Below are 22,960 nucleotides of genomic sequence, written 5' to 3'. Positions count from 1 at the left end.
TCACTAATGAAAGGTGTTTAACATCTTAAGAGAGCACCACACTTTGTCTCCCACCGATTTGAGATTGTATTTCTACAATGCATTCTCCCAAAACAATATCATAGTAAAGTGAATCGTGTTGATAACGTGTTATAGGATTATGCAGGCCAATTTTCAAGACTGCTAATATACTGTCTGCTTTGGCATCCCTCAGAGTTTTAAAACACCTTATTAGGGAAGAGTGCTTAACCTCTCAAGAGGATAAACACACTCTGACTCCCTCCGAAGTGGGATTGTATTTCTACAACAGAAAAGCCATTGTTACTTGTAGCATTTGTGACCACTTCAACTTCCTATAAATGCTCCATTTACACCTGCATTAGTTCCCCATCTGAAAACCTTCTCCTTTTTATTTGCCAATTATATATCCCACACACTAAAATCATACAGAATAGGTACCTCTTTCTCTCTCTCCTTCTCCTCATGCCCTTGTTTTGTTTTATTCATTCTGTATCTCTGCAAAGAAATATTAATAGCATTTATACTTTTTGTACCAGAAAGATTTTTATCACCAAAGCTCTAAGTACATGAATGTGAATCAATTGTTCTAATTTTTACTCCCACTAATCATACATGGCTCGAAAATAAGCCTTATAAGCAACTCGATCCACACCAACCTCAATATGCTTAGCAAGTTCTAGTCAATCAATACAGAATCAGGCTTTTACATGGGTTCTAACTAATTAGTAGCTAAATTCACTAGTAAGTAATCATTAAATAAAAACAATCTCATTTATGTTGCTTTTGTCGCAGGATAAGTTAACAAAATTATGATGTCTACTAATATCGTGGCAAGGAGTACATACCTTCTGTTGCTGATCTTTGTTGCCATAACTTCGACATATGGTTCATTAGATCAGTCACAAAGGAGGCAGAAGACGTATGTAGTTCACATGGAGAAGAACAAGATTGAGGAGTTGGATCGATCTCTTGGCAATAACAAGAGATGGTATGAAGAAATCTTGGATTCCGTTTATTATAGTAGTTTCTCACTCCATGACACAATAGATACTTATATTGATCCTGGAGAACAAGAAGCACAAGAACTCCCTCAACTTTTATATGTTTATGGAACTGTAATCTCAGGTTTCGCTGCTAAGCTTTCAGCAGAACAAGTGGAATCCTTAAAAAAAATTGATGGATTCCTAAGCGCAACTCCAGACGACATCTTGAGCCTCCATACCACACACTCCCCTCAGTTTCTTGGTTTGCAGAATGGCAAAGGACTATGGGATGCTCCTAATTTGGCCTCAGATGTTATAGTTGGTATCATCGACACTGGAATCTGGCCTGAGCACATTAGTTTCAGTGATACTAACCATATGTCTCCTGTGCCTTCTCGTTGGAGAGGTCATTGTGAGAAAGGGACCGACTTCTTGATTTCGAATTGCAACAAGAAGCTTATTGGCGCAAGAGCTTTTTCCAAAGGATATGAAGCTGCTGCTGGTAAAATAAATGAGACAAAAGATCATCTATCAGCTAGAGATACAGAAGGGCATGGAACACACACTGCATCAACAGTAGCGGGTAATGTCATAAAAGGTGCGAGCATGTTTGGAATGGCTAAGGGAACTGCTGGAGGAATGAGATATACAGCAAGAATTGCAGCTTATAAAGCTTGTTGGTCAGCTGGTTGTGCTAGCTCTGACATATTAGCTGCTATGGATCAAGCTGTTGCTGATGGAGTTGACATACTTTCTCTCTCCTTGGGAGGGCTTTCGAGGCCTTACCATAGCGATAATATGGCTATAGCTGCATTAGGAGCTATTCAGAATGGTGTCTTTGTTTCTTGTTCGGCTGGCAACTCAGGCCCGTTTATGTCGACTGTAACTAACACTGCACCTTGGATTATGACAGTCGGAGCAAGCTATCTAGATCGAACCTTCCCCACCACCGTGAAGCTAGGCAATGGAGAAGTCTTTGAAGGTGCATCTCTTTACCACGGAAAGCGGTCAATGACCAAACCATTATCCCTTGTCTATGGAAAGACAGCAGGTAATAATAATCGAAGCTCGATGTTTTGCGTTAATGGTTCTTTAACTCCAAAACTTGTCAAGGGAAAGATGGTTCTTTGTGAACGAGGATTAAATGGACGTGCTGAAAAGGGAGAGGAAGTAAAGAATGCAGGGGGAGCAGGAATGCTTTTACTGAATACTGAAAATGAAGGAGAAGAGGTTTTAGCAGATGCGCACGTTTTACCAGCAACTTCATTGGGAGTCACAGCTGCAAAGGCCATTAAAAACTACATGAAAATGACAAAGAAACCAAAAGCTTCAATCTTCTTTGAAGGGACAGTTTATGGCTCACCTGCACCAATAATGGCAGCATTTTCATCTAGAGGGCCTAGCTTCGTCGGGCCCGATGTGATTAAGCCAGACGTGACGGCACCAGGCATGAATATATTAGCAGCATGGCCACCTACAGTGGGCCCAACAGGGCTAAAAAGCGACAAAAGAAGTGTTAGTTTTAACATAATTTCAGGTACATCCATGTCCTGCCCACATGTTAGTGGCTTAGCCGCTCTTCTCAAGTCTGTGCACCCAGATTGGTCACCTGCAGCAATTAAATCCGCCTTAATGACAACCACTTACACCATAAACAACCAAAGAAAACCAATTTCCGATGCTAAAACCTTAAATACATCCGAACCAGCAACACCTTTTGCATTTGGTTCCGGACATGTAGATCCTGAAAGAGCTTCAGATCCTGGGCTAATTTACGACATCACCATTTCCGATTACCTGAACTATCTTTGTACTCTCAACTATACTTCCTCTCAGATTGCTCTATTAGCTAGGAGGACCTACAACTGCCCTAGTAGTGAACCTATTCAGTCACCAGGTGACTTCAATTACCCTTCTTTCGCTCTAAATTTTAATAGTAGTGCTCTGAATGTTACAGTGACATACAAGAGAACTGTGACTAATGTTGGAAAACCAACGAGTAGGTATATGGTTCATGTAAGCCAACCTGATGGAGTGATGATCATTGTCGAACCCAAAGTTTTAAAATTTAGGAATCTTGGCCAGAAGCTAAGTTACAAGGTGCATTTCATGACATTGGGACGAAAGCCAGCTAATCGCACCTCTTTTTCTTTTGGATCACTAATCTGGATGTCTGAGAAGTATTCAGTCCAAAGTCCAATTGCCGTTACTTGGCTGTAATTGATATCGTCGTGTATAGGCCGAACTATTGAGTCACTATTGTCACTTAACTACATAAATTTATCGACGACCGGAGGCTGATATTTTTACGAATAATATCATCATTGTGACGTCAAAAGCATTCTCTTTTTTAACCATCTCCAAAGAATCCTGAAGATTGGTGTAATCAAGTGAAAAACTAAGATATTTTAATTGAAAAAAGTGGAATGGAAGTGAGTTTTTTTAACACTAGAAAACTGCTCTTTAAAAGGAATTTAGAATAGTAGCTCGGTTACCATGGTTCTGTAGTATAAATCCAGCACAGTGAGTGCAGGGAACCTCTTATGTAACTATGCTAAACAGAAATCCCTCCAATGCTTGTTTGTCATGTACCATAGCCGTGCCTAAAGTGCAACAAAAAAGTTTAGTAGCTCATTTGAAAACCTCGATTAGATCATGAAAGAGTTGGAGATATTCCCGCAGTTTCTTTCTGTAAAATTACGCACCTTGTATATCAACGGATACTAAACTTTACTTGCATTCAAGACCTTTATCATAGGACGATCTAATCTCTCTTCGCCAGCAAAAGGAAGCATTTGATCATGAATTTCTATCCAGCTGCACCCAGGATTCTTCTTTAGGCCTTTTGACTTAATCAATTGTCTTATCCTATGTGCCTCTTCCCAATTACCTACTTCTGCATACATATTTGACAAAAGTTTATAGTAACCGCTTTCGTCTGGTTTTAATTCAAATAGTTTATCAGCTGCCCATCTCCCCAACTCAGTATTTCCATGAACTCTGCAGGCCCCAAGCAATGCACCCCAGATGTTTGAATCCGGTTCCATTGGCAATTCTCTGATAAGCTTTTCCGCTTCCCCCATAAAACCAGCTCGTCCAAGAAGATCAACCATGCATGCATAGTGCAATGTAGTTGGCTTAATACCTTGAGAAATCATATCGTCGAAGTACTTTCTCCCTTTCTCAACCAACCCACCATGACTACAAGCTGATAAAACAGAAATGTAGGAAACCGAATCATATTCGACTCTTCCATCTCTCATCGCATCAAATAGATTAACAGCAGTTTCTATCTCACCTTGCATCCCGTAACCCAATATCATTGTATTCCATGAAGCGACATCCTTGTTGGGAATCAGATCAAAAACTAGTCTAGCGACATCTGTTTTTCCACATTTGGTGTACAAGTCCAAAATTGAATTGGCAATAAATAAATGAGAATGGAATAAATTTCTTATCAAGAAACCATGAATTTCCTTCCCTTGTTTGATCTTCGTGAGATTTGTACAAGCTGTAAGAGCACCAATGAAGGAAACAGAGTCGTACTTCAGGCCTACTCTATTCATTTCAGAGAACAAATGTAAAGCCTCTAAGGAATGGTAACTCTGAGCATAACCCATGATTAATGTATTGTATGATATTTCATCTCTATGAGAAATATCAAAAAGATTTTTGGCAAGAATTAAGCACCCACATTTGGCATAGGTATCAATTAAAGCATTTGAAACGAACAACTCAAAAGTGAATCCCTTGCGAATGGACATGGCGTGAATTTCCTTCCCTTGACGAAGGTAACCCATCCTTCCACAAGCAGGAAGTACATTTGTGATGGTAATGGAGTCAGGGAATTCACCGTGAGACTGCATTTTCTGAACTAGTCCTAGGGCCTCAAGTTCAAGCTTGTTCTGTGCAAAATTAGCAACCATAGCATTCCAGGTCACTACACTTCTTGTATCCATCCTGTAGAAGACGTTTGATGCCTCCCTTGGTCGTCCTAACTTCGCATACAAATCAATCATAGAATTGGAAACATAAACATCAGAATCTAAACCTATTCTTATACTATATCCATGAATTTCCTGACCCATGTTAAGTAGTTTCACTTCTATCAAAACCGGTATCAAAGTAGAAAGAGTAATAGGATCTGGCTTGTTACCTTCACTCAACATTAACCTAAACATATCTATACAATCAATATCTAGACCTTTATGAGCAAAACCAGCAATAATCACATTCCAGGAAACTACATTTCTCTCGACCATTTCATCAAAAACAAGCTTTGAATCCTCCAAATTCTTAAATTTCCCATAAGCATCAACCAGTGAATTGCAAATATTCACATGCGAATTCAGACCAGATTTCACCACAAACCCATGAATCTCCCTAGTAATGTCCTCGTATTTAAGCTCCACGCAGATAGGTAGAACACTCACAATACTAACAGAGTTTGGCTTCAACCCAGAACCAGAATTCAAGTTCAAAAATAAATTGAGAGCATCATTAAGAAACCCATTACCCGAAAATGCAGTAATAACAGAATTCCAAGTAACAATATCTCGTACAGGCATTTCATCGAACAACTTAAATGCTTCGAATAAATTAGAAACAGAGTACAAATTCAAAAGTGTATTACCCACAAAGACATCTTGATTAAAACCCAATTTAAATATCAACCCATGAATTTCCTTCCCTTTGTCAACTGCACAAACATCTGAACACACTTTAAGAACATAAGGAAATGTGTGATTATCAGGTTGAACACCAACCCTGATCATTTGGTTGTAAGCTTCAAAAGCTTTGTAATGAAGAGAGGAAATTGAGTAAGATCTTATAAGGTTGTTCCATAAGAAAGCAGAGTTGGGTTGATGAGAGAAAGTTTGAAAGAGAAGAAGAGAGAGAGAAGGGTTGTTGAAGGAGGCGTAAGATAACATGAAAGCAGCGGAGAGAGAAGAACTGTGGTGGTGGAGTAGGCCATGAGTAATGGCTATAGCATGGGTTTGTTTGATTTGTTGGAGTGATTGAAGGGAAGGACAGATATGAAGGATAAAGGAGTGGGGGTCGGATAAGAGAGAGAGATGGGGGGGAGTCCATGAATTGGTGATGGTGGTAGAGGAGAGAGAAAGTTGTTGAGAGAGAAAAGGAGAGTGATGCTGTTTGCAAGTAGAGAGAGTGGAACGATGAAGACGATACCAAAACATAAGGCAGACAACATTCAAATGTTAAGCGGGAAGTGCTCAAGTGATACTTAACTAGCAAAAATGCTTATGGGTTAATGGGTTAATGGGCTGACCTTATGCCAAGAGTGATGGACCGGGAGGCCCGAATGAAGATAGCATAAGGCCGTAGGCGTAAACACTTTCTATAGTATTCAACCTCGGGAGCGGCATAGTTGGATTCGTAGATGATAGAGATGCTTCACGAGGGCAATAACGCGAGAGAGCACACGAGAAGACCCACCAAATAAAATTGTGTTAGGTGCAGCAAATTTGCAATGCTTACTTAAGGTGAAGGTAGAGAGATGTTGTGGTGTTAGAGTTATATGAGTTGTGATACAGTGATCTCACTGTTTTATGCATGGCAAGATTCATTGTTTTACACATGGTAAGATTCGTCGCTTATTAAATGCAAAGGCAAAATGGCCTTTGAGCTGCTATATCAATTTGAAGCCAACCGTGCACAGTGAGATGCTATAGTATTCAGCTGCAGAGGCCCAATTATGTAGCAAACTGTGGTTGGGGAGGGGTGCCAAATATTGAGTTCCAAATAACACATCGAGCATGCTCAAATAGTAGAGGTACATTGTCATATATCACCATCAGAGATGCATTATGGAGTTACAACTTGTTTGTTCGTGCTGAATGTATATTGTGGGTGCAGCTATGTTTGAAGAAAGTGCAAATACGGCAGAGGACTAAAGTATGTTCTATAGGGGAGCCTATATGAAGAAGTTACGTAACAGAGCACAGAGCCAAAGACAATAATGTGTAGGTGTTGCACTGTTGGCATCAAAAAATGGAGGTCAACTCTAAAATTTGTCGGTGTGGGGCTGAGGGCACCTGACATAAACACAACTACTGAGCTCATTCGAGCTAGCTTATGACATGAATATATGTCAAGAATAGCATTTTGATAGCTAGGTGTGAATAAAGCGAGGATAAGCCTGTGGATTAAAACATGAGCGGACAAGATGACCAAAAAGATGAATTGATTTCTCCAAACCTAAGGTCTGGACATTACATATGGTGTCAGAGGTCGAGGACTCCTATGGATTAAAACCCAATTCAATTATTAGTAGCAGGAAGATAGATTAAAATCATATTCCTTTAAGTAGAGTTTCAAAGAAAATAGTAAAAGGAAATTGCTTCATTAATTGATCTCAATAAAGGCCAAATAGATGCAAGATGCCTAACGATTGGAATGGCAATCGAGGCAAAATTACAAGAAAAAATGCATCAACTCAACGAAGAATGGCTAGATTTAATGGACATAAAAACTAAAGATGAATGAAGGAATGAGAATGATAGGTAGCATGACAATAAGACCATATAACCTACTCAGACTTGCTTGGGCTGCTCGGACAAATGGTATGGTCGAATGAATGCAGAATTCATTTCATACATCTTGAGAGATGCGGTTACTGTTCCTTCAGTAGCATTATTGAATAAGATCACTCTTGTTGCTCCGTATATAGCTTTTGTCGGATAAACCCTTGAAGTTATGCACGTTCGACCGCCTTGAGCAAATGCTTCAACGATGGAATGATCAACCTATACATATATTTATATACATGTTAATTGTCACAAGAACGAAAACGATTATGTTTCAAAGTAAAACTCACTCGTTTCTTTCCATTTGGACTTTCATGTCATTGTAGAATAGGTACTGAAAAGGAACGAGTACCCAAACGGCCCAGTCAAAGGTACTAGGAGGTGCCATTGGCCTGAAGTTAAAGGAACGAGTACCCAAACGGCCCAGTCAAAAGTTACGGGCCAATTTTCCGTTAACGTAAACAAGTACTCACCAGAATCCTAACGGAGAGTTTCTCGCCATCAAGAACGGGAACTGTACTACCGTAAATTTGTTTGCCCACATCATTAGCTTTCGAAGATCTGCAGCAATAAATCATGTTTAACTTAGAGATTGGACTAAGAACATATAAAGAAAAGCAAAAGAGCAGGAAAAACTGTGGGCTTGCCTAGATTCATCAGTGCAGAAGAAAGTCTTAAGATTCCCATCAACCCCCTTTGCAATGTAAAAGTAGACTGCTGTCTGCTCGGACCGGCTTTCGTCCGCAAGGACCAACAGACCGAATGGTCCCAATGCTCCTCTGCCTGCAGCCCCTTCACTAGTGCTGCAGTTGTATCCGACATCCGCTTCTTTCACTTCCTCTAAAGCCTTCGAATTGATCTCAAATTCAGCAGTTATGTCCAACTGTTACAATTATACACCAAAAATCCCATTAGTACTTGAGCTACAACCTTATAAATGGCAGTATGTGAGAATAATCCCACATACAAAAATAAATGTCCCATAACCAAGTAAATAAAATTTATGGTTTCTTCTGTCATTGTCAATTGAGTTTAAGTTGGATCCCGACAAACCTGGGTAGCTGTATCAAGTTCGAGGGGCACGATTGATCCAGCTTCAACTTTAACATTGTTGAAATCCTTGCTACCTAATCTCAAATCCTCCACTTCCTTTGCTGGCCATTGAATCAAATTGGTTTTAGTTTTCCTATCCAATGTCACTTCCCTCGGAACGGCCTATCCAAACACCATAAACCACTATTAATATGCTAACAAGATAAAAGGACCTATACCATAAGATATTGAAATATGTCAGATGAATGCAATCAAGATTTTTAAGAGTTTCTTTTAGGTTATTTTGGGAACGTACCATAAGTGAGGCCCATCCTTTTGCTACATCGGCACGTTCACTGTCGGTCTCCCCAATCCAACCCCACAAAATCCTTCTCTGCTTCTCCTGATCATAGAACGTCTTAGACGCGTAAAATTTACCATAATCATATTTCATTCCGATTCCGACATCTAAGATAGGGTTTTCTGGTGTCCAAGTATTCTTCTCTAGGTCATAGACTCCAAGAGCATAATAATCTTTCTTGTCATCATCAAGACTAGCCTTCAAGACATGCTTCACATTAGGCCCATTAACAGAAGTATCAAGCCCATTTCCTTCTGTTACCGAGACCGGGTAAAGATCAACACACTCCCACATTCCAGTACCCGGAACTACATGTAACAACCCATCTAATAATGTATAGTTAAGGAAATCCGAAGTCTCGTAAACAAGAGAAACACCCGTCTTATTAATCTTTGATCCAATTGTGATCCTCCAGTTACCATTAGGTGCAACCCAAGCGGTTGTTGGGTCACGGAAATCCTTCGCCCCAATTCCCGGTGGTGGTACAAGAACTGGGTTTTTAGAGTATTTGACCCATTCGACAAGGAGAGGGTCAGATGGGTCGGCAGGGTAAGCTACATTCTGGACCTGGACGGATTCTTTGGTGGATCCAGTATAGAGCATAACAAGTGACCCGTCTTGTAGAATAGTAGCCGAACCGGTCCATACACCGTTGATATCGTACCATTGGTCAGGGACCATGGCTAAGGGTAAGTGAAGCCAGTGAATGAGGTCCTTTGAAACTGCATGACCCCACACAATATTCCCCCATATTGCCCCCTCTGGATTGTACTGATAAAATAGGTGATACCAACCCTTGTAGAATACAGGACCTGCATTAATTCATTTTCTTACTCAAGTTAGCTATTATAATAAGAAGAGTGTGATCTAGGTTTAAAGAATATAAAATGTGAATTATTGGACAATATCATTGATAAAGTGTGGGCAAGGAAACAAAGAACATGGAGGTTTATTAGATCTAGATGGGCCATACATATGAAAAGTATGAAAAATGAGTGGTGGACTAATGTCATCACTTGTTTTTGTGTTGGCATGGATAATGTATTATTGTACTAGAAGTAAAAAAAATTGGATCTGATTGCCATCTCAGCACAACTCTCAATACAAAATCAATCCAATAGAAAAAGTTAGTGACCTTTCAACTTTATTATATATATATATATATAGAACACTTTCATGTGTACACGATAATACACAAGCCAAAAAGGTCAAGATTCTTACTTTCTTAGTTATATTAGCTTCTCTATTGGCCACCCACGTTTTATGTTACTCGATTAGCGTCGTACCAAAATTTAAAGACAACAGGACCCACAACCATGTGGCATTTTTTAACCCATGACAAATAGGTGGTGGGACTAAATTTTTATTTCTTAGTAAGGTGTCTAAAGACTTTTAAGATCACAAATCATGTTATTCTAAAACAACTTATTGAATAGATAAACGTACAAGTATCAAACAAGTTTAGTTTGCGAGGAAACATCAAAACTCTAGTCTTTGGAGCCTGAAAATTATTCTATGTTTTTCGAGAAACCCCTATCATAAGACAAATGTTATTTGGCTCAGAATAGAGGTTGACTGCAGGTCGAAAGCTGATGTGATTGACTTCTATTGGTCAGAGCATGTGAATAGAGAAACTCCCCGACCAACATGAGCGGCCCAAACCAACTTCCGGCCTCTAGTCCGCTCCGGTTGGTTTTAAGAAAATACACAAGTACAAAAAAAAAAGTAATTGAGATTTGCCTTTTGGGGATTCAGGATTAATTTATATGCAACTACTTGTCCTGTTTCACTTTCAAGGGAAAAAAAACAACTAGAATTTTAGGGAGAGAATAATTACCATTAGGATCTGAAGGAGAAGAAATAGCGATTCGACCAATAAGAAGCATCCACCAAAGCAATCAAAAGGTCATAAAAAAACCAATTAGTATAAGAAAATTAGATGGAAATCAAAAGAAAATCAAGAAATAAAAGAATGATTAGAATGATACCATTCATCCAATTCTTTTCAGGCTGAAAATGGTAAGAAGTTCTTTGCCAATTTAACATGTTATTAGTCCATGGGAAGGCGTTTTCACCGGAAAACAATCGGAATGATTTATCGGATACACCTTCTGGTACACCTCTTGGAACAGAAGGGTTTATTGAAGATGAAGGTGAACTACTACTAACAGAAGATGATGGAATATTTTCAGATCTATTTCCAATCAAAACCATAACAATTGAAACAAATAAGATTAGAGAGAAAGTATATATAAGGGTTTTTAACCCATATGATAATGATGATGATTTAGTTTGATTGAGATCTTGTTGTTGTTGTTCTCTTCCTGGTAGAGGAGCATAAGAACATTGAACACCACCATTATTATTACCTTCAAGATCTGCAATAATTCTATCTTGGGTCTCCATGATGGTTGTGTTCAATGTGTTTAGAGAGGGAAAGAGGAGAAGAAAAGAGAGATGGGGGGGGTGATTTGAATTGAGGGGGGGTTTGAAGGGTTTAAATAAGGGGGGAGATTTGTGTAAGAAAAAGAGTTGGAAAGTGTGTCAGATTCCGGTGTATTTCCAGATTAGTTGGAGAGATTTAGGGATGGAAGGAAGTAGTAATTTGACAGATAAACACCTAATGAGGTTTGGACATTTGTGTTCTGTCCGTCTCTCTGTTTAATAGTGTCTACTTTTTTCTCTCTCTAAAATTATTATAAACCTCTGTTTTTTCACTCTATAAATTATAAATATATTTCTATTTTAGTCCAAGTAAAAAAAGAAAAACAAAAAAAAATCCTATGAGAATGAGATGTTGAAGATTTGAAAAGAAGAAAAATGGAAGGTTTCTAATAACAATACAATGAAATTTCTCCAAAAAAAACAATACAATGATAGTTTTTTTTTTCTTATGATAATAAGTAATAAATTCTTTTTATTTCCAACTAGTTAAAATTTATATTTTATTCTTGATTTGTATCAATTTCAAATCTAATTTTGAAAGGAAAAGAGTTGTTTCACCAAAAGAGAAAACAAAACAATTAACATCTTATCCCACATTTAATCAACCATCAAGCACCTTTGAAAGTTATCTCTTTTAACAAAAAAAAAAAACTTTGAAAGTTATCCCTGGGCAGAAATGCATAACTGAACTTAGGGTCCGTTTGATATCTGCAAAAATCAGGTTAGAAAATCGATTTCGTAAGAAAATTAATTTTTCACTGTTTGATTCAAAGAGTGTGAAAATTGAACTCCCCAAGAGAAAAGAGGGTTAAAAACCGAATGAAATATTTTCCCATGTAAAATATGGGAAAGTCGTTTTTCCACAACCAATTGTGAGAAAATATTTAGATGGAAAGATGAATTTTCTTATGGGAAAATGATTTTTCTGATTGGAAAGAAAACTAGATTTTTATTGATCTTAAGTATAAACAAAGTAAAGTTACACTAGATGCGCATTAGGGCCCTTACGATGGCCTATAAGGATTGATATATATTATATATATATATATATATATATATATATATATATATATATATATATATATATATATATATATATACACACGCTTTTTAAGGGTCCATGATGTCTTAAAATCATGTTGTTATAATGTCTATTCAATTCTTGAATCTTGATGTATCTTTATATTATCTCTTCATGATGTATCAATGTCATGTAATGACTCTTGTAGTCCATGTAAAAAAAAAAAACATGGTCTGAATTGTTTAAAATTACGAAAAGTATCGAATTGTTCACTTCCGTAGTCTATCTCAGTTAATTCAGAATGAAAGTGGGTTCGGTTGATTTACTAATAAAATCAGAGTAAGAACCAGTTTTATCTGTGACTTGGTTAAGTGACTCGTTAAATCAACTCGTAGAATCGATACACCAGAACAACAAACACGACCTACCAAATCATATAGACAAAAAAAAAGCTATTATGGTCTTACTTGTAGGCCAACACTATTCGCAAATTGAGTTTATTGTCACATAAAATGTTTTTTATATTGGACTCCAAGATTCATTACATTTACATGACATTGAAAGATTCAATACATTTACGTGACATTGATTTAAGGGAATGTCCTTATCAAGATGGCAATGTCCATCCTCATCAAAAAAAAAAAAGATGGCAATGTCCTCGATTTGTCGTGCAAGACAAATGATGGAGATCATTAAGTCCGGATTTTCTGGGGATCGTAATGTTTAGCTAGAAATCAATTACGATATGCGAGTTACTCGGATTAACAGGTCATTTTGATATTGTCTCTAATTTTTTTTTTTTTTTTCTTTTTTTTACGCTAGTCAAGCCTAGCCTTGATTCCTGGTCCACCCTTGCTTGTCGTATAAAATGTTGATTGAATATGCAGGCCAAATGTTACAATTGCTGCTTATTGAGGGAGCAAACTTAAATACCAATTAACATTGGGAAGTAATTTCATATAATTAAACAAAACATAAACAAAAAAAACACGAAATAAGAGATACGATAAAACGATATGCAGGTAGCACCGACAAATGGAGCACTCAAACCAAAAGAGTAATATATAGACAATAAATAAGATATAAATGCATGTGCATTAGGCAGTTTAGCATGTTGTATGGGTCTATTCCTGTCCCATATTTGATTCAACTTAGACTTGAATATTCTCTCTTAATCCACCATTTCTCTCCATCTCCCCCTCTATCTAGATCTCTTGGTCCCTACCTTGGATGCTGATTATTGGTAAACTAATTATTTGGTTCCATAATTTGAGATGACAAGATGCATCTGTGCATATATCCAAATTATGCTGAACCCACACACATGCGAGCATGTGTTGACCAGTAACAAATGAACCTATTCAGAGAGTTTTTTTTTTGACAAAGAAGATCTCAAGAAGGAGATAAGTTAAGAACTGATTAAGGATCATAGAAAAATCCTGAAATATTACAAGATAGAGAATATGGGGCTAGATGATGAGGGCAAAGAATTGCATTCCTTGAAACAGTACGTAGTACCGGCTAAATAGTTATAGTGCTGAGTCGAAAAAGTAACGTTTGTAGGTGATTTTACGAATAATCGATTGAATATGCCTAAGTGTGTCTGATTGAGAACCAATTGTTTTACTACGGGGGGGGGGGGGGGGGGGGGGGGGGGGGGGGGGGGGGGTGGGGGGTAGACATTTCAAGACATTTGATTCATAGACAAAATGTCTTAAGAGACATTTCAAGACATTTGGTTCACGGACAAAATATTCCGGGGACATTTCAAAATACCGAATCCATAGACCAAATGTGTAGTGGACATTATTATTATTATTATTATTATTATTATTATTATTATTATTATTATTATTAATGTTATTATTATTATTATTATTATTATTATTATTATCATCTCATCATTGAAGGACAATTGGTAGACATTTATTATTTTAATATTGTCTAACCATATGAAATAATATATTTGTACTCATATTTCAAAAATATATTTTTCGATATTTGTGGACATCTGTGGATATCCGAGGATATTGAAGGACAGTTGGTAGACAATTATTTTAATTTTATTATTATTGTTTAACCATATGAATTATGAAATAATATATTTTTACTCATATTTCAAAAATATATATTTTAGAGTTTTGTAGAAATCCGTGGATATCTGAGGACATTGATGGACAATTAGTGAACATTTATTATTTTAATATTATCATATGAAATAATATATTTGTACCACTAATCTGAAATATATTTTTTTGACTTTCGTAGACATCCGTAGATATCTGTGAACATTGATAGAATAATAATATAATATAATAAAATAACATAATATAATAATAATATAATAATATAATAATAATATAATAATATAATATATTATAATAATACAATATAATATAATAAAATATAATATGATAATAAAATATAATATAATAAAATATTAATATAATAATAAAATATAATATAATAATATTATATTACTATAATAATAAAATATAGTAATATAATAATAAGGTAATATTATAATAATATAATAATAGCACAATATAGTAATATGATAATAATATCATTATTACTATAATAGAATAATAATATTATAATATAATACTATATAATAATACAGTAATATAATAAGAGAATATAATAGTAATATAATAATAAGATAATATTATAATAATATAATAATAGTATAATTTAGTAATATGATAATATTTTATATATTATTTAATCTAATTTGATAATAATAATTATTTTTATTATCTTCCTCACTGAAATGTCCCCAAGTTTCCTCAAATGTCTTCCATATTTTGAGAGACATTTTCTCTCCAAAAGCTCTCCAAAAGCTCTCCAAATTTACACTAAAATGTCTTCAAAACTAATTTGTCTTGAAATGTCCTCAAATTCGTGTCCCAAACGAATAACACGGACATTTGGAGACATTTAAAATGTCCCCAACCAATAACACGGACATTTCGGGACATTTGAAATGTCCCCAACCAATAACACGGACATTTGGAGACATTTCGGGACATTTGAAATGTCCCGAACCAATAACGCAGACATTTCGGGACATTTAAAATGTCCCCAACCAATAACACAGACATTTGGGGACATTTCAAATATCCCCAACGAATAACACGGACATTGGGGGACATGAAAATGTCCCCCAATGTCTTGATCCACTACCCCCCCTAAATTACAAGCATCATCCTCAATTACAAGTTCTTGAAATGGATATTTAGGGCGGGTAGTGGTTCAGGACATTGGAGGACACTCAGAGACAAAATGTTCCAGAGACATTTCAAGACATTTCGGGACATTTGTCCGTAGACAAAATGTCTTTATGGACATTTCAGGACATTTGATTTATAGACAAAATGTCTCAGAGACATTTCAAGACATTTGGTTCATGGACAAAATGTCCTGGGGACATTTCAACATATTGAATCCATGGACAAAATGTGTAGTGGATATTATTATTATTATTATTTATTATTATTATTATTATTATTATTATTATTATCTCATCATTGAAGGATAATTAATAGACATTTATTATTTTAATATTATCATTATTGTCAAACCATATGAAATAATATATTTGTACTCATGTTTCAATAATATATTGTACGACTTTTGTGGACATCTGTGGATATCCGTGTTATTCGTTTGAGACATTTCAAATGTTCTGAAATGTTTGTGGTATTCGTTAGAGACACGAAATTAAGGACATTTCAAGACAAATTGGTTTTGGAGACATGTGAGGACATTTTAGTGTAAATTTGGAGAGCTTTTGGAGAGAAAATGTCTCTCAAAATATGGAAGACACTTGTGGACATTTCATTAAGAAAGATAAAAATAATTATTATTATCAAATTAGATTAAATAATTTATAATAAATAATATATAAAAATATTAATTATTATAATACTTTATTATAGTTATAATGATATTATTGTCATTACTATATTATACTATTATTATATTATTATAATATTATCTTATTATTATATTATTATAATATTATCTTATTATTATATTATTATACTATATTATTATTATCTTATTATATGTTACTATATTATTGTATTATTATTATATTATATTAGTACTATATTATATTATTATTATATTATAGCAATAATGATATTATTATCATATTACTATATTATATTATTATTATCCTATTATTATTACATTATTTTCTTATATTACTATATTATTGTATTATTATTATATTACTATTATATTATTGTATTATTATTATTATATTTTATAATATTATCTTATTATTATATTACTATGTTATATTATTATTATCTTATTATATGTTACTATATTATTGTATTATTATATTATTATATCATATTATATTATATTATAGTAATAATGATATTATTATCATATTACTATATTATATTATTATTATATTATTATATTAATATATTAGTATACTATATAAAATAATACATATTTACCAATTGTCCATCAATGTTCACAGATATCTACGGATGGCTACCAAAGTCGAAAAATATATTTTCGAAATAATGGTACAATTATTTTTATTTCATATGATTAGACGATAATAATAAAATTAAATAAATAAATGTCCATCAATTGTCCATAAATTCCTCAGATATTCACAGATGTCCACAAAACTCGAAAAATATATTTTTAAAATATGAGTACAAATATATTATTTTGTGTGGTTAGAGAATAATGATAATACTAAAATAATAAATGCCTACCAATTGTCATCCATGATGAGATAATAATAATAATAATATTAATAATACTAATAATAATAAAAAAAGTAACAATAATAATATCCACTACACATTTTGTCCATGGATTCAATATGTTGAAATTGTCTCCAAAACATTTTGTCTATAAACCAAATGTCTTGAAATGTCTATAAAGACATTTTGTCCATGAATCCAATGTCTTGAAATGTCTATAAAGACATTTTGTCTACAGACAAATGTCTTAAAATGTCTCGAAATGTCTACGAGACATTTTGTCCACGAATGTCCTTCTAAATCCCTATCCACTACCCCCCCCCCCCCCCCCCCCCCCCCTAGTTGTGATATATACTCCCAGTACAAAGGCATGACTTTCAGCGCGCCTCAGATGAATGTCTGATGAGAAACCTTTGGAGCCATCACAATTGTTGTTCCTTTATGATTTTTGAGCACTGTAATAGAGTCGTGACTGAGAATTTTGTAGAAGGTAGTGCCGCCATCACACATGACACGGCCCTGTACTACCGCACATTTCAATCATCTAAATGAATATCCCGCATCGACATTTATTTTAATTTGATGTTCTGAAGGAAGTATCCATATTGCCCGTGACCATTGCAATGCCGTAGATGGCAACCCTCTCAAAACGGGGGCAAGTGAAAAACGGAGAAGGTCTAGGTCAAACAAGACTCGGTTTTGGACAAAAGATGTCAATGGTGATCAACCTCTAAATCAGTTCTTTCTATCTTTCTGTATATTCTAAACAAAAATGATGGTATGCCCGGCCAGTCTCCCGGCCGGGATTCAGCCGGGAGACTGGCCGGGTATACCATCACCCTTGATTAAGTAGGCAACCTAAGCAAATCCCACAGAATTATTGTTTTCAAGAAGCCGACTAGGTAGCATTGCTTCCACTCAAGGGTTGGTAGTACGATCCATAGGAATATTCCAAGTTTGAAACAATTGTTGAGAGACCGAACAATGCAATAGAAGACGGTGGATTGTCTCTGCTTGGGACCGACAACATGGCAATATGAATCTTCCATTTCTCATTTTCTTTTATACAAACGAATCACTACCTTCTGGAAAAGAAATTCAGCCTGACAATATGGATCTAATGTGCCAAATTCTGAGACGGCGGTTTACTTGGTTTTGTGATGCCAAACTTGGAAATTGATAACATTATCGTATTCGTTGGTGGCTAGGAAACCAGCTAAGGGTGCAAATCTACTGACTTTGTCTGGTCTTCACATATTGAAACTTACATATGGAAAACCACCTACCTATATATTGCTCACATTTGCTAATTTATTTCCACCGACATCCATGTCGGTAAAAGAAAGACTCACATTCAAGCGGAGAAAAGTACATAGGGTACATGGTACTGATACTGAACTTGGCAGCTGAAAGAATTAAATAACAAAGACTTGGAAGTCGACCAGACTGAAGACCTGAGCTGAGACGCCACCATCGATCCAATAGTGACTATCCTGTTGAGTGGAGGATAGAAGATTTCTATCTAAAGAGTTATTAGTAAAAATATGTGTTAGACTCAAACAATGCCACACAATAGGAGACGCGTGATAATAGTCCCACATGGGAGAAAGGTATTTAGAAACCAAGAATACAATGTCTAGGTCCTCCCCGATCATTACCAATTGGTTTTGAGTTTGATGACCATAAGTTTAACAAGTTGAGGGGATCGGCTAACTTCTCTGCCACAATTAAAAAAAAAAAAACCAAAAATGCTTAACAAAGCTTCGCAATCCCTAACAAACTCTTACTCTCTTAGAGCACTATGCTCTTGATCCAAGCTTGTTTATTAGCCCAGTAGAAGATTAAAGCTTTTATCGGAAATACAGTATCTATCTTCCACCAAGTACTCTTTCTCATTCGACTGATTCAATATTCTTTTGATCCTATCTTTCCGAATGGTCCCGATTATTGTAGCTAGAATGCCAAGAGTAACAAATCTCTTTCTATCTTGTTCTTCTTAGTAACAAGGCTCTCGAATGATTTGGGCTTATACCTCTCAATACTTGGAAGGTGAGAGTTCAGTGAAAGAAGATGTGGTCCATGGATTCACCTCCCCTCTGGCAAACGGAGCACCTATTAGGAACATACAAATCTTGTGTAATTAATTCAGAAATGCTAGGTTCACAAAAAGTTTTGATGAAATTTGTGGCGAAATGATGGGGCAAGTTCCCTTTGAGAGTTTGACCGAATCGATATGGGTCGTTACTTTATAGGTCCGTTCATCTTTTAACGAATACAAAAGAGTGAAATAGTAGTCCGTGCATTATCGGGGAATACTCATATTCCAGGAACATTATAAAATTGAGCTAGACTAGGACACGGAGCTTCATAACGGGAGCCGATGGCTTAACTTTGAGGCCAGCCCTATTCGTTTAATTCAGAATTTCATTTACATTCCGAAGACGTTATTTATAATAAGTTCAAGATACTTATGTTTTTCGTGGGATTATTTGGTATAAGCTAGTACTCGATTCTAAGAACCTCACAAACTGATACAAAGATCATCATTCATTTGCAATAACTTTATTTAGTACAAGCTAGTGCTTGACTTTTATCACCTCACAAACTGATACAAAGATCATTATTTATTTGAAGTAATTAACAAGGTCCATCTTAATTTGTAATTAAGGGCAGAAAACAACCTTGTAGTTGGTACCACCAGGGCAAGTAAAGGTACTTGTAGCATCATCTTTAGGGTAACTATAAGCATCCGGGCACCTACTCTTGAAGTACCTTGAAAAATCTGTAGGTTGACAGCTTCCAGAATTGCAGCAATAATTGTCAGTTTTGAATACTGTACATGGATTGTTACACCCACCAGGTGCCCTTAGTTGATTCGGACATTGACCGTTAATATCAGCTGAGCATCTGATGCCACGGCACCCACCCGTCGTGGGACTAAAGTCCATTGGGATATTAAATCCATCAACTAGAGAAATATCAATAAAATCTCTGTTCATGAACTGGTTTAATGCGAATTCGGCTAGTGTGTTTGGTGGAGAACCGTAACCGTTACATTGGAGAAGTCCATTACAGTCACCCGTCTGACAACGTCCTCTTCCACTACCGTCGAAGTTACAGCCAGTTCGACCCCAAATACGGGCTCCAGTTCTTCCAGCGGGCACATTAATTGTCCAGGATTGGCCTGAGTTTAGTTGTTGGCCACCACCTGGGACAGCTGCTGCCCAAACAGTGTAAGGGCACTGGTTTCGAATCTCAAAGGTAGCCCCTTGGGCAATTGGGGTTAAAGAGCTCAATACTGAAAGCAAAAAGATAGGAAAGAATGAGATGAGAAGCCTTGAGGTTTCCATGCTTACAAGTTTTGCTTCTACTTATGTGTTTGAATTGAACATCTAGAGGTGAGTATTTATAGGTTACAAGAGGGGTAAGGGGGTAATTTTGGTTTATTTTTTGATGATATCTTCAAACGTTTGGTATACGCTATGTCGAAATAAACCTTTATGGACCATGAAGGAAGAAAAATTGAAAATGATCTACAAAGAGAAATCATAGGCAGATCCGGGAGAGGATCTCAAATCAACGGTTGGAATTGATTCGACCACTTCTTTATTTATGTCTAAAATCAAGTTGAAAAACCTACTATTTTTTTTTTTGCCAAGTTGAAAAACCTAGGATGTGTTATCAATAGATCACATGTGGTTGAGAACAAAGAGTATGGCCATTGAAATAAATTTGGCATTAGTATTTTAATGTGGACAAAACCAATTCTTATCATTTATTACTCTGTTTCTATTTTCTTTGTTGAGTGAATTAATTCTTAAAGACTTGAAGTCATCCGGATTGAAAACTTCATCAGGGCTGCTAAAGTCATCAATGTTAAAGACTTCATCAGAACGCCAATATTGACTATCACATCGACTGGAGGATACATGTACTTACAAGGGATGACTAAAGAGTAATACTATAAGATTATATTCTGTTTGGAACTTGAACTACTAGGCTCATCTAATTACTTTTAGGTCATGTTTAGCCCACTGCCCCAGTCAAAGAAGATGAGAATTTCTTTCATGTTAAAACAAGTCATACTAATCATATTCAAGGGTGAAATTATTAGTAGGCTAATGCCATATAGAAAATTTAATTGTCGTTCGGCAACACAAACACCACCATATACATGAATATTACTGACTAATTATTTTTCTTGTCTACTCCTGGTCCACCACAATAAAACTTTCAACACCACCATACCTCCACCGTTACCACACCTCCGACACCACATCTCCGCCACCACATTGCACTTCCACCACACCACACCCAGTACCATTGTACTTCCACCGCCATGATCCATATTTCCACTACCATCTCCATCGTACCTCCATCATCAGCAACATATCACCATCACCACCGCCATCATCTTTTCATCATCATACCTTCATCAACACCACCACTACCATATTTTCACTTTCATCGTCGTCAGTGGCTAGGCCAGGAATTTTTCGATGTGGGGGCACATTTAAGTCAAATGAAATAAAAATTCACGATTTTCTTCCAAATTCTCGTCTTTGTTCTGGTCTTGTGAATTATTACGAAGAATCTTAAATTGTGAAATGATTCGTTCATAACTTTTCGGTTGAGGCACATTTAACCCAAATGAAATAAAAATTCACGATTTTCTTCCAAATTTTCGTCTTTGTTCTGGTCTTGGGAATTATTACGAACGTTCTTAAACTGCGAAACAATTCGTCCATAACTTTTCGATTAAAATATCTCTCCACAAACACAAGTTCAATAACACTATATGGGAACCGTGGGAATCGAACCTAGGACCCCCCAATTTTTGGAATTTATGTGTAACACTTTGAACCAGTTAGGAACAAGTATTGACGGTTTCTTATTGAGTTGAAATTGGATTCAAATAGAAACAATTAAGGGATGAGTTTCAATTAGAACTAGTTTGGATAACTAAGAATTTGTTTCTTACTCCGCTTTCTCTATGATAGCCGAGAGAAGATTTAATTCTCAATAAAATACAAGCAATTAAGAACTAAAGTAATTTGCTTTAGGATTAAATAAATTAACTTTTCAGTAGTTGCAATGTTATAGTTGTCTTTACTGTCTTTTTTTTACTGTCGTAATTGTATAATTGTGTTGGATAATTAAATGGGTAGTTCTTATTGGGTAGATCCCTAGATGGAGAATTATTAATTGGGTTGGTGAATTTAATATTAGTGGGCAGGAGTTAGTTGGGTTGGTTGGCAAGCTTCATTTGGGTATTCAAAACGAGACACTAAAGGCACCACTTTAGAACCTAATGGAGCTCACACTTGGGCCTGTGGGGGCATGGGCCCCCACAGGCCCCTATGTGGGCTCGCCCCTGATCGTCGTTTCCCCAAAGGTCCAACACCACTACCATTTCTATCACCAGGGCCACCGCAAATAACGCCACTACCACCACCTTCGTCATAATAATCATCATGAAATTGTACGAGTAAATTTAAGATGGAATTATTTCTATTAAAAAAATGGAAAATTAAATTTTGTTACTAAATTAATTATTCAACTATTTTTATTTATAAGCGAACTATTTTGTCAAGTATCTTTTCATATTTCTTACTTCAATAAACAAAAGTACTTCTACTAGAAGCAAAAATCCTTCTACTTGTTAGAATCGGAGCCGATTTTGGCTCGACCCGACTCTTCAAACTCAGAAACAGAACGCGCCATTGCGTTCGTCTAGTCGAGCTCTTAAACTTAAAGCCAAGAATCACTTGAATCCGATTCCGAATGAATGAGAAATTCAAGTTTAAAGTTTGGACGATGATCGGTTGAAT

At 35.9% G+C, this 22,960-nt stretch overlaps 4 protein-coding genes across 9 annotated transcripts; 1 reads left to right on the top strand and 3 right to left on the bottom strand.

The window, feature by feature from the left end:
- Nucleotides 1–101: 101 nt before the first annotated feature.
- LOC147533942 (pentatricopeptide repeat-containing protein At5g27110-like) lies at nt 102–6,286 on the bottom strand. 5 transcript variants are annotated; one of them, XM_086645492.1, is made up of 7 exons: nt 4,282–6,283; nt 3,689–4,191; nt 3,479–3,586; nt 2,347–2,592; nt 846–2,262; nt 439–495; nt 102–353 (listed from the first exon to the last, which is right to left on the bottom strand). In XM_086645492.1, the coding sequence occupies exons 1-2, from the start codon at nt 6,179–6,181 to the stop codon at nt 3,707–3,709; spliced, it is 2,385 nt and encodes a 794-aa protein (XP_086501618.1). In that variant the 5' UTR covers nt 6,182–6,283; the 3' UTR covers nt 102–353; nt 439–495; nt 846–2,262; nt 2,347–2,592; nt 3,479–3,586; nt 3,689–3,706. The 5 variants fall into 5 exon arrangements, with proteins under 5 accessions (XP_086501618.1, XP_086501615.1, XP_086501617.1 ...); XM_086645489.1 differs by having other exon boundaries at nt 3,689–6,286; XM_086645491.1 differs by having other exon boundaries at nt 102–495.
- Nucleotides 810–3,439, top strand: SBTI1.1 (subtilase family protein). Its single transcript, XM_086645493.1, has one exon. It carries the CDS (start codon nt 810–812, stop codon nt 3,201–3,203), a length of 2,394 nt encoding a protein of 797 aa, XP_086501619.1. The 3' UTR covers nt 3,204–3,439.
- A 1,042-nt stretch (nt 6,287–7,328) lies between the features above and the next one.
- On the bottom strand, nt 7,329–11,619 carry LOC147533941 (acid beta-fructofuranosidase-like). Of its 2 annotated transcripts, XM_086645495.1 has the most exons (7): nt 10,913–11,613; nt 10,762–10,770; nt 8,880–9,736; nt 8,585–8,746; nt 8,179–8,414; nt 8,005–8,092; nt 7,329–7,750 (listed from the first exon to the last, which is right to left on the bottom strand). In XM_086645495.1, the coding sequence occupies exons 1-7, from the start codon at nt 11,328–11,330 to the stop codon at nt 7,538–7,540; spliced, it is 1,983 nt and encodes a 660-aa protein (XP_086501621.1). In that variant the 5' UTR covers nt 11,331–11,613; the 3' UTR covers nt 7,329–7,537. The 2 variants fall into 2 exon arrangements, with proteins under 2 accessions (XP_086501621.1, XP_086501622.1); XM_086645496.1 differs by lacking the exon at nt 10,762–10,770 and having other exon boundaries at nt 10,913–11,619.
- Nucleotides 11,620–19,658: 8,039 nt separating this feature from the next.
- Nucleotides 19,659–20,519, bottom strand: OSM34 (osmotin 34). Its single transcript, XM_086645487.1, has one exon. It carries the CDS (start codon nt 20,477–20,479, stop codon nt 19,793–19,795), a length of 687 nt encoding a protein of 228 aa, XP_086501613.1. The 5' UTR covers nt 20,480–20,519; the 3' UTR covers nt 19,659–19,792.
- Between the last annotated feature and the right edge of the window lie 2,441 nt (nt 20,520–22,960).

The sequence above is a fragment of the Eschscholzia californica genome, unplaced genomic scaffold (assembly GCF_041429995.1).
Source record: "Eschscholzia californica isolate CP2 unplaced genomic scaffold, dmEscCali1.0.p SCAF_6, whole genome shotgun sequence".
In the NCBI taxonomy this organism is placed as follows: domain Eukaryota; kingdom Viridiplantae; phylum Streptophyta; class Magnoliopsida; order Ranunculales; family Papaveraceae; genus Eschscholzia; species Eschscholzia californica.
Note: the sequence above shows the minus strand (reverse complement) of the source record. Positions and strands in the feature narration are given on the sequence as shown.

Bases quoted from the DNA above. Each gene is read 5' to 3' on its own strand.
- SBTI1.1 (XM_086645493.1), top strand. From the start codon at position 810: ATGATGTCTACTAATATCGTGGCAAGGAGTACATACCTTCTGTTGCTG.
- LOC147533942 (XM_086645489.1), bottom strand. From the start codon at position 6,181: ATGTTTTGGTATCGTCTTCATCGTTCCACTCTCTCTACTTGCAAACAG.
- LOC147533941 (XM_086645495.1), bottom strand. From the start codon at position 11,330: ATGGAGACCCAAGATAGAATTATTGCAGATCTTGAAGGTAATAATAAT. The intron at 8,093-8,178 runs GCAAGCCCACAG...TTATTGCTGCAG, and splicing joins TTCTGCACTGATGAATCTAG to ATCTTCGAAAGCTAATGATG. The intron at 7,751-8,004 runs GTGAGTACTTGT...ATATATGTATAG, and splicing joins AACTCTCCGTTAGGATTCTG to GTTGATCATTCCATCGTTGA.
- OSM34 (XM_086645487.1), bottom strand. From the start codon at position 20,479: ATGGAAACCTCAAGGCTTCTCATCTCATTCTTTCCTATCTTTTTGCTT.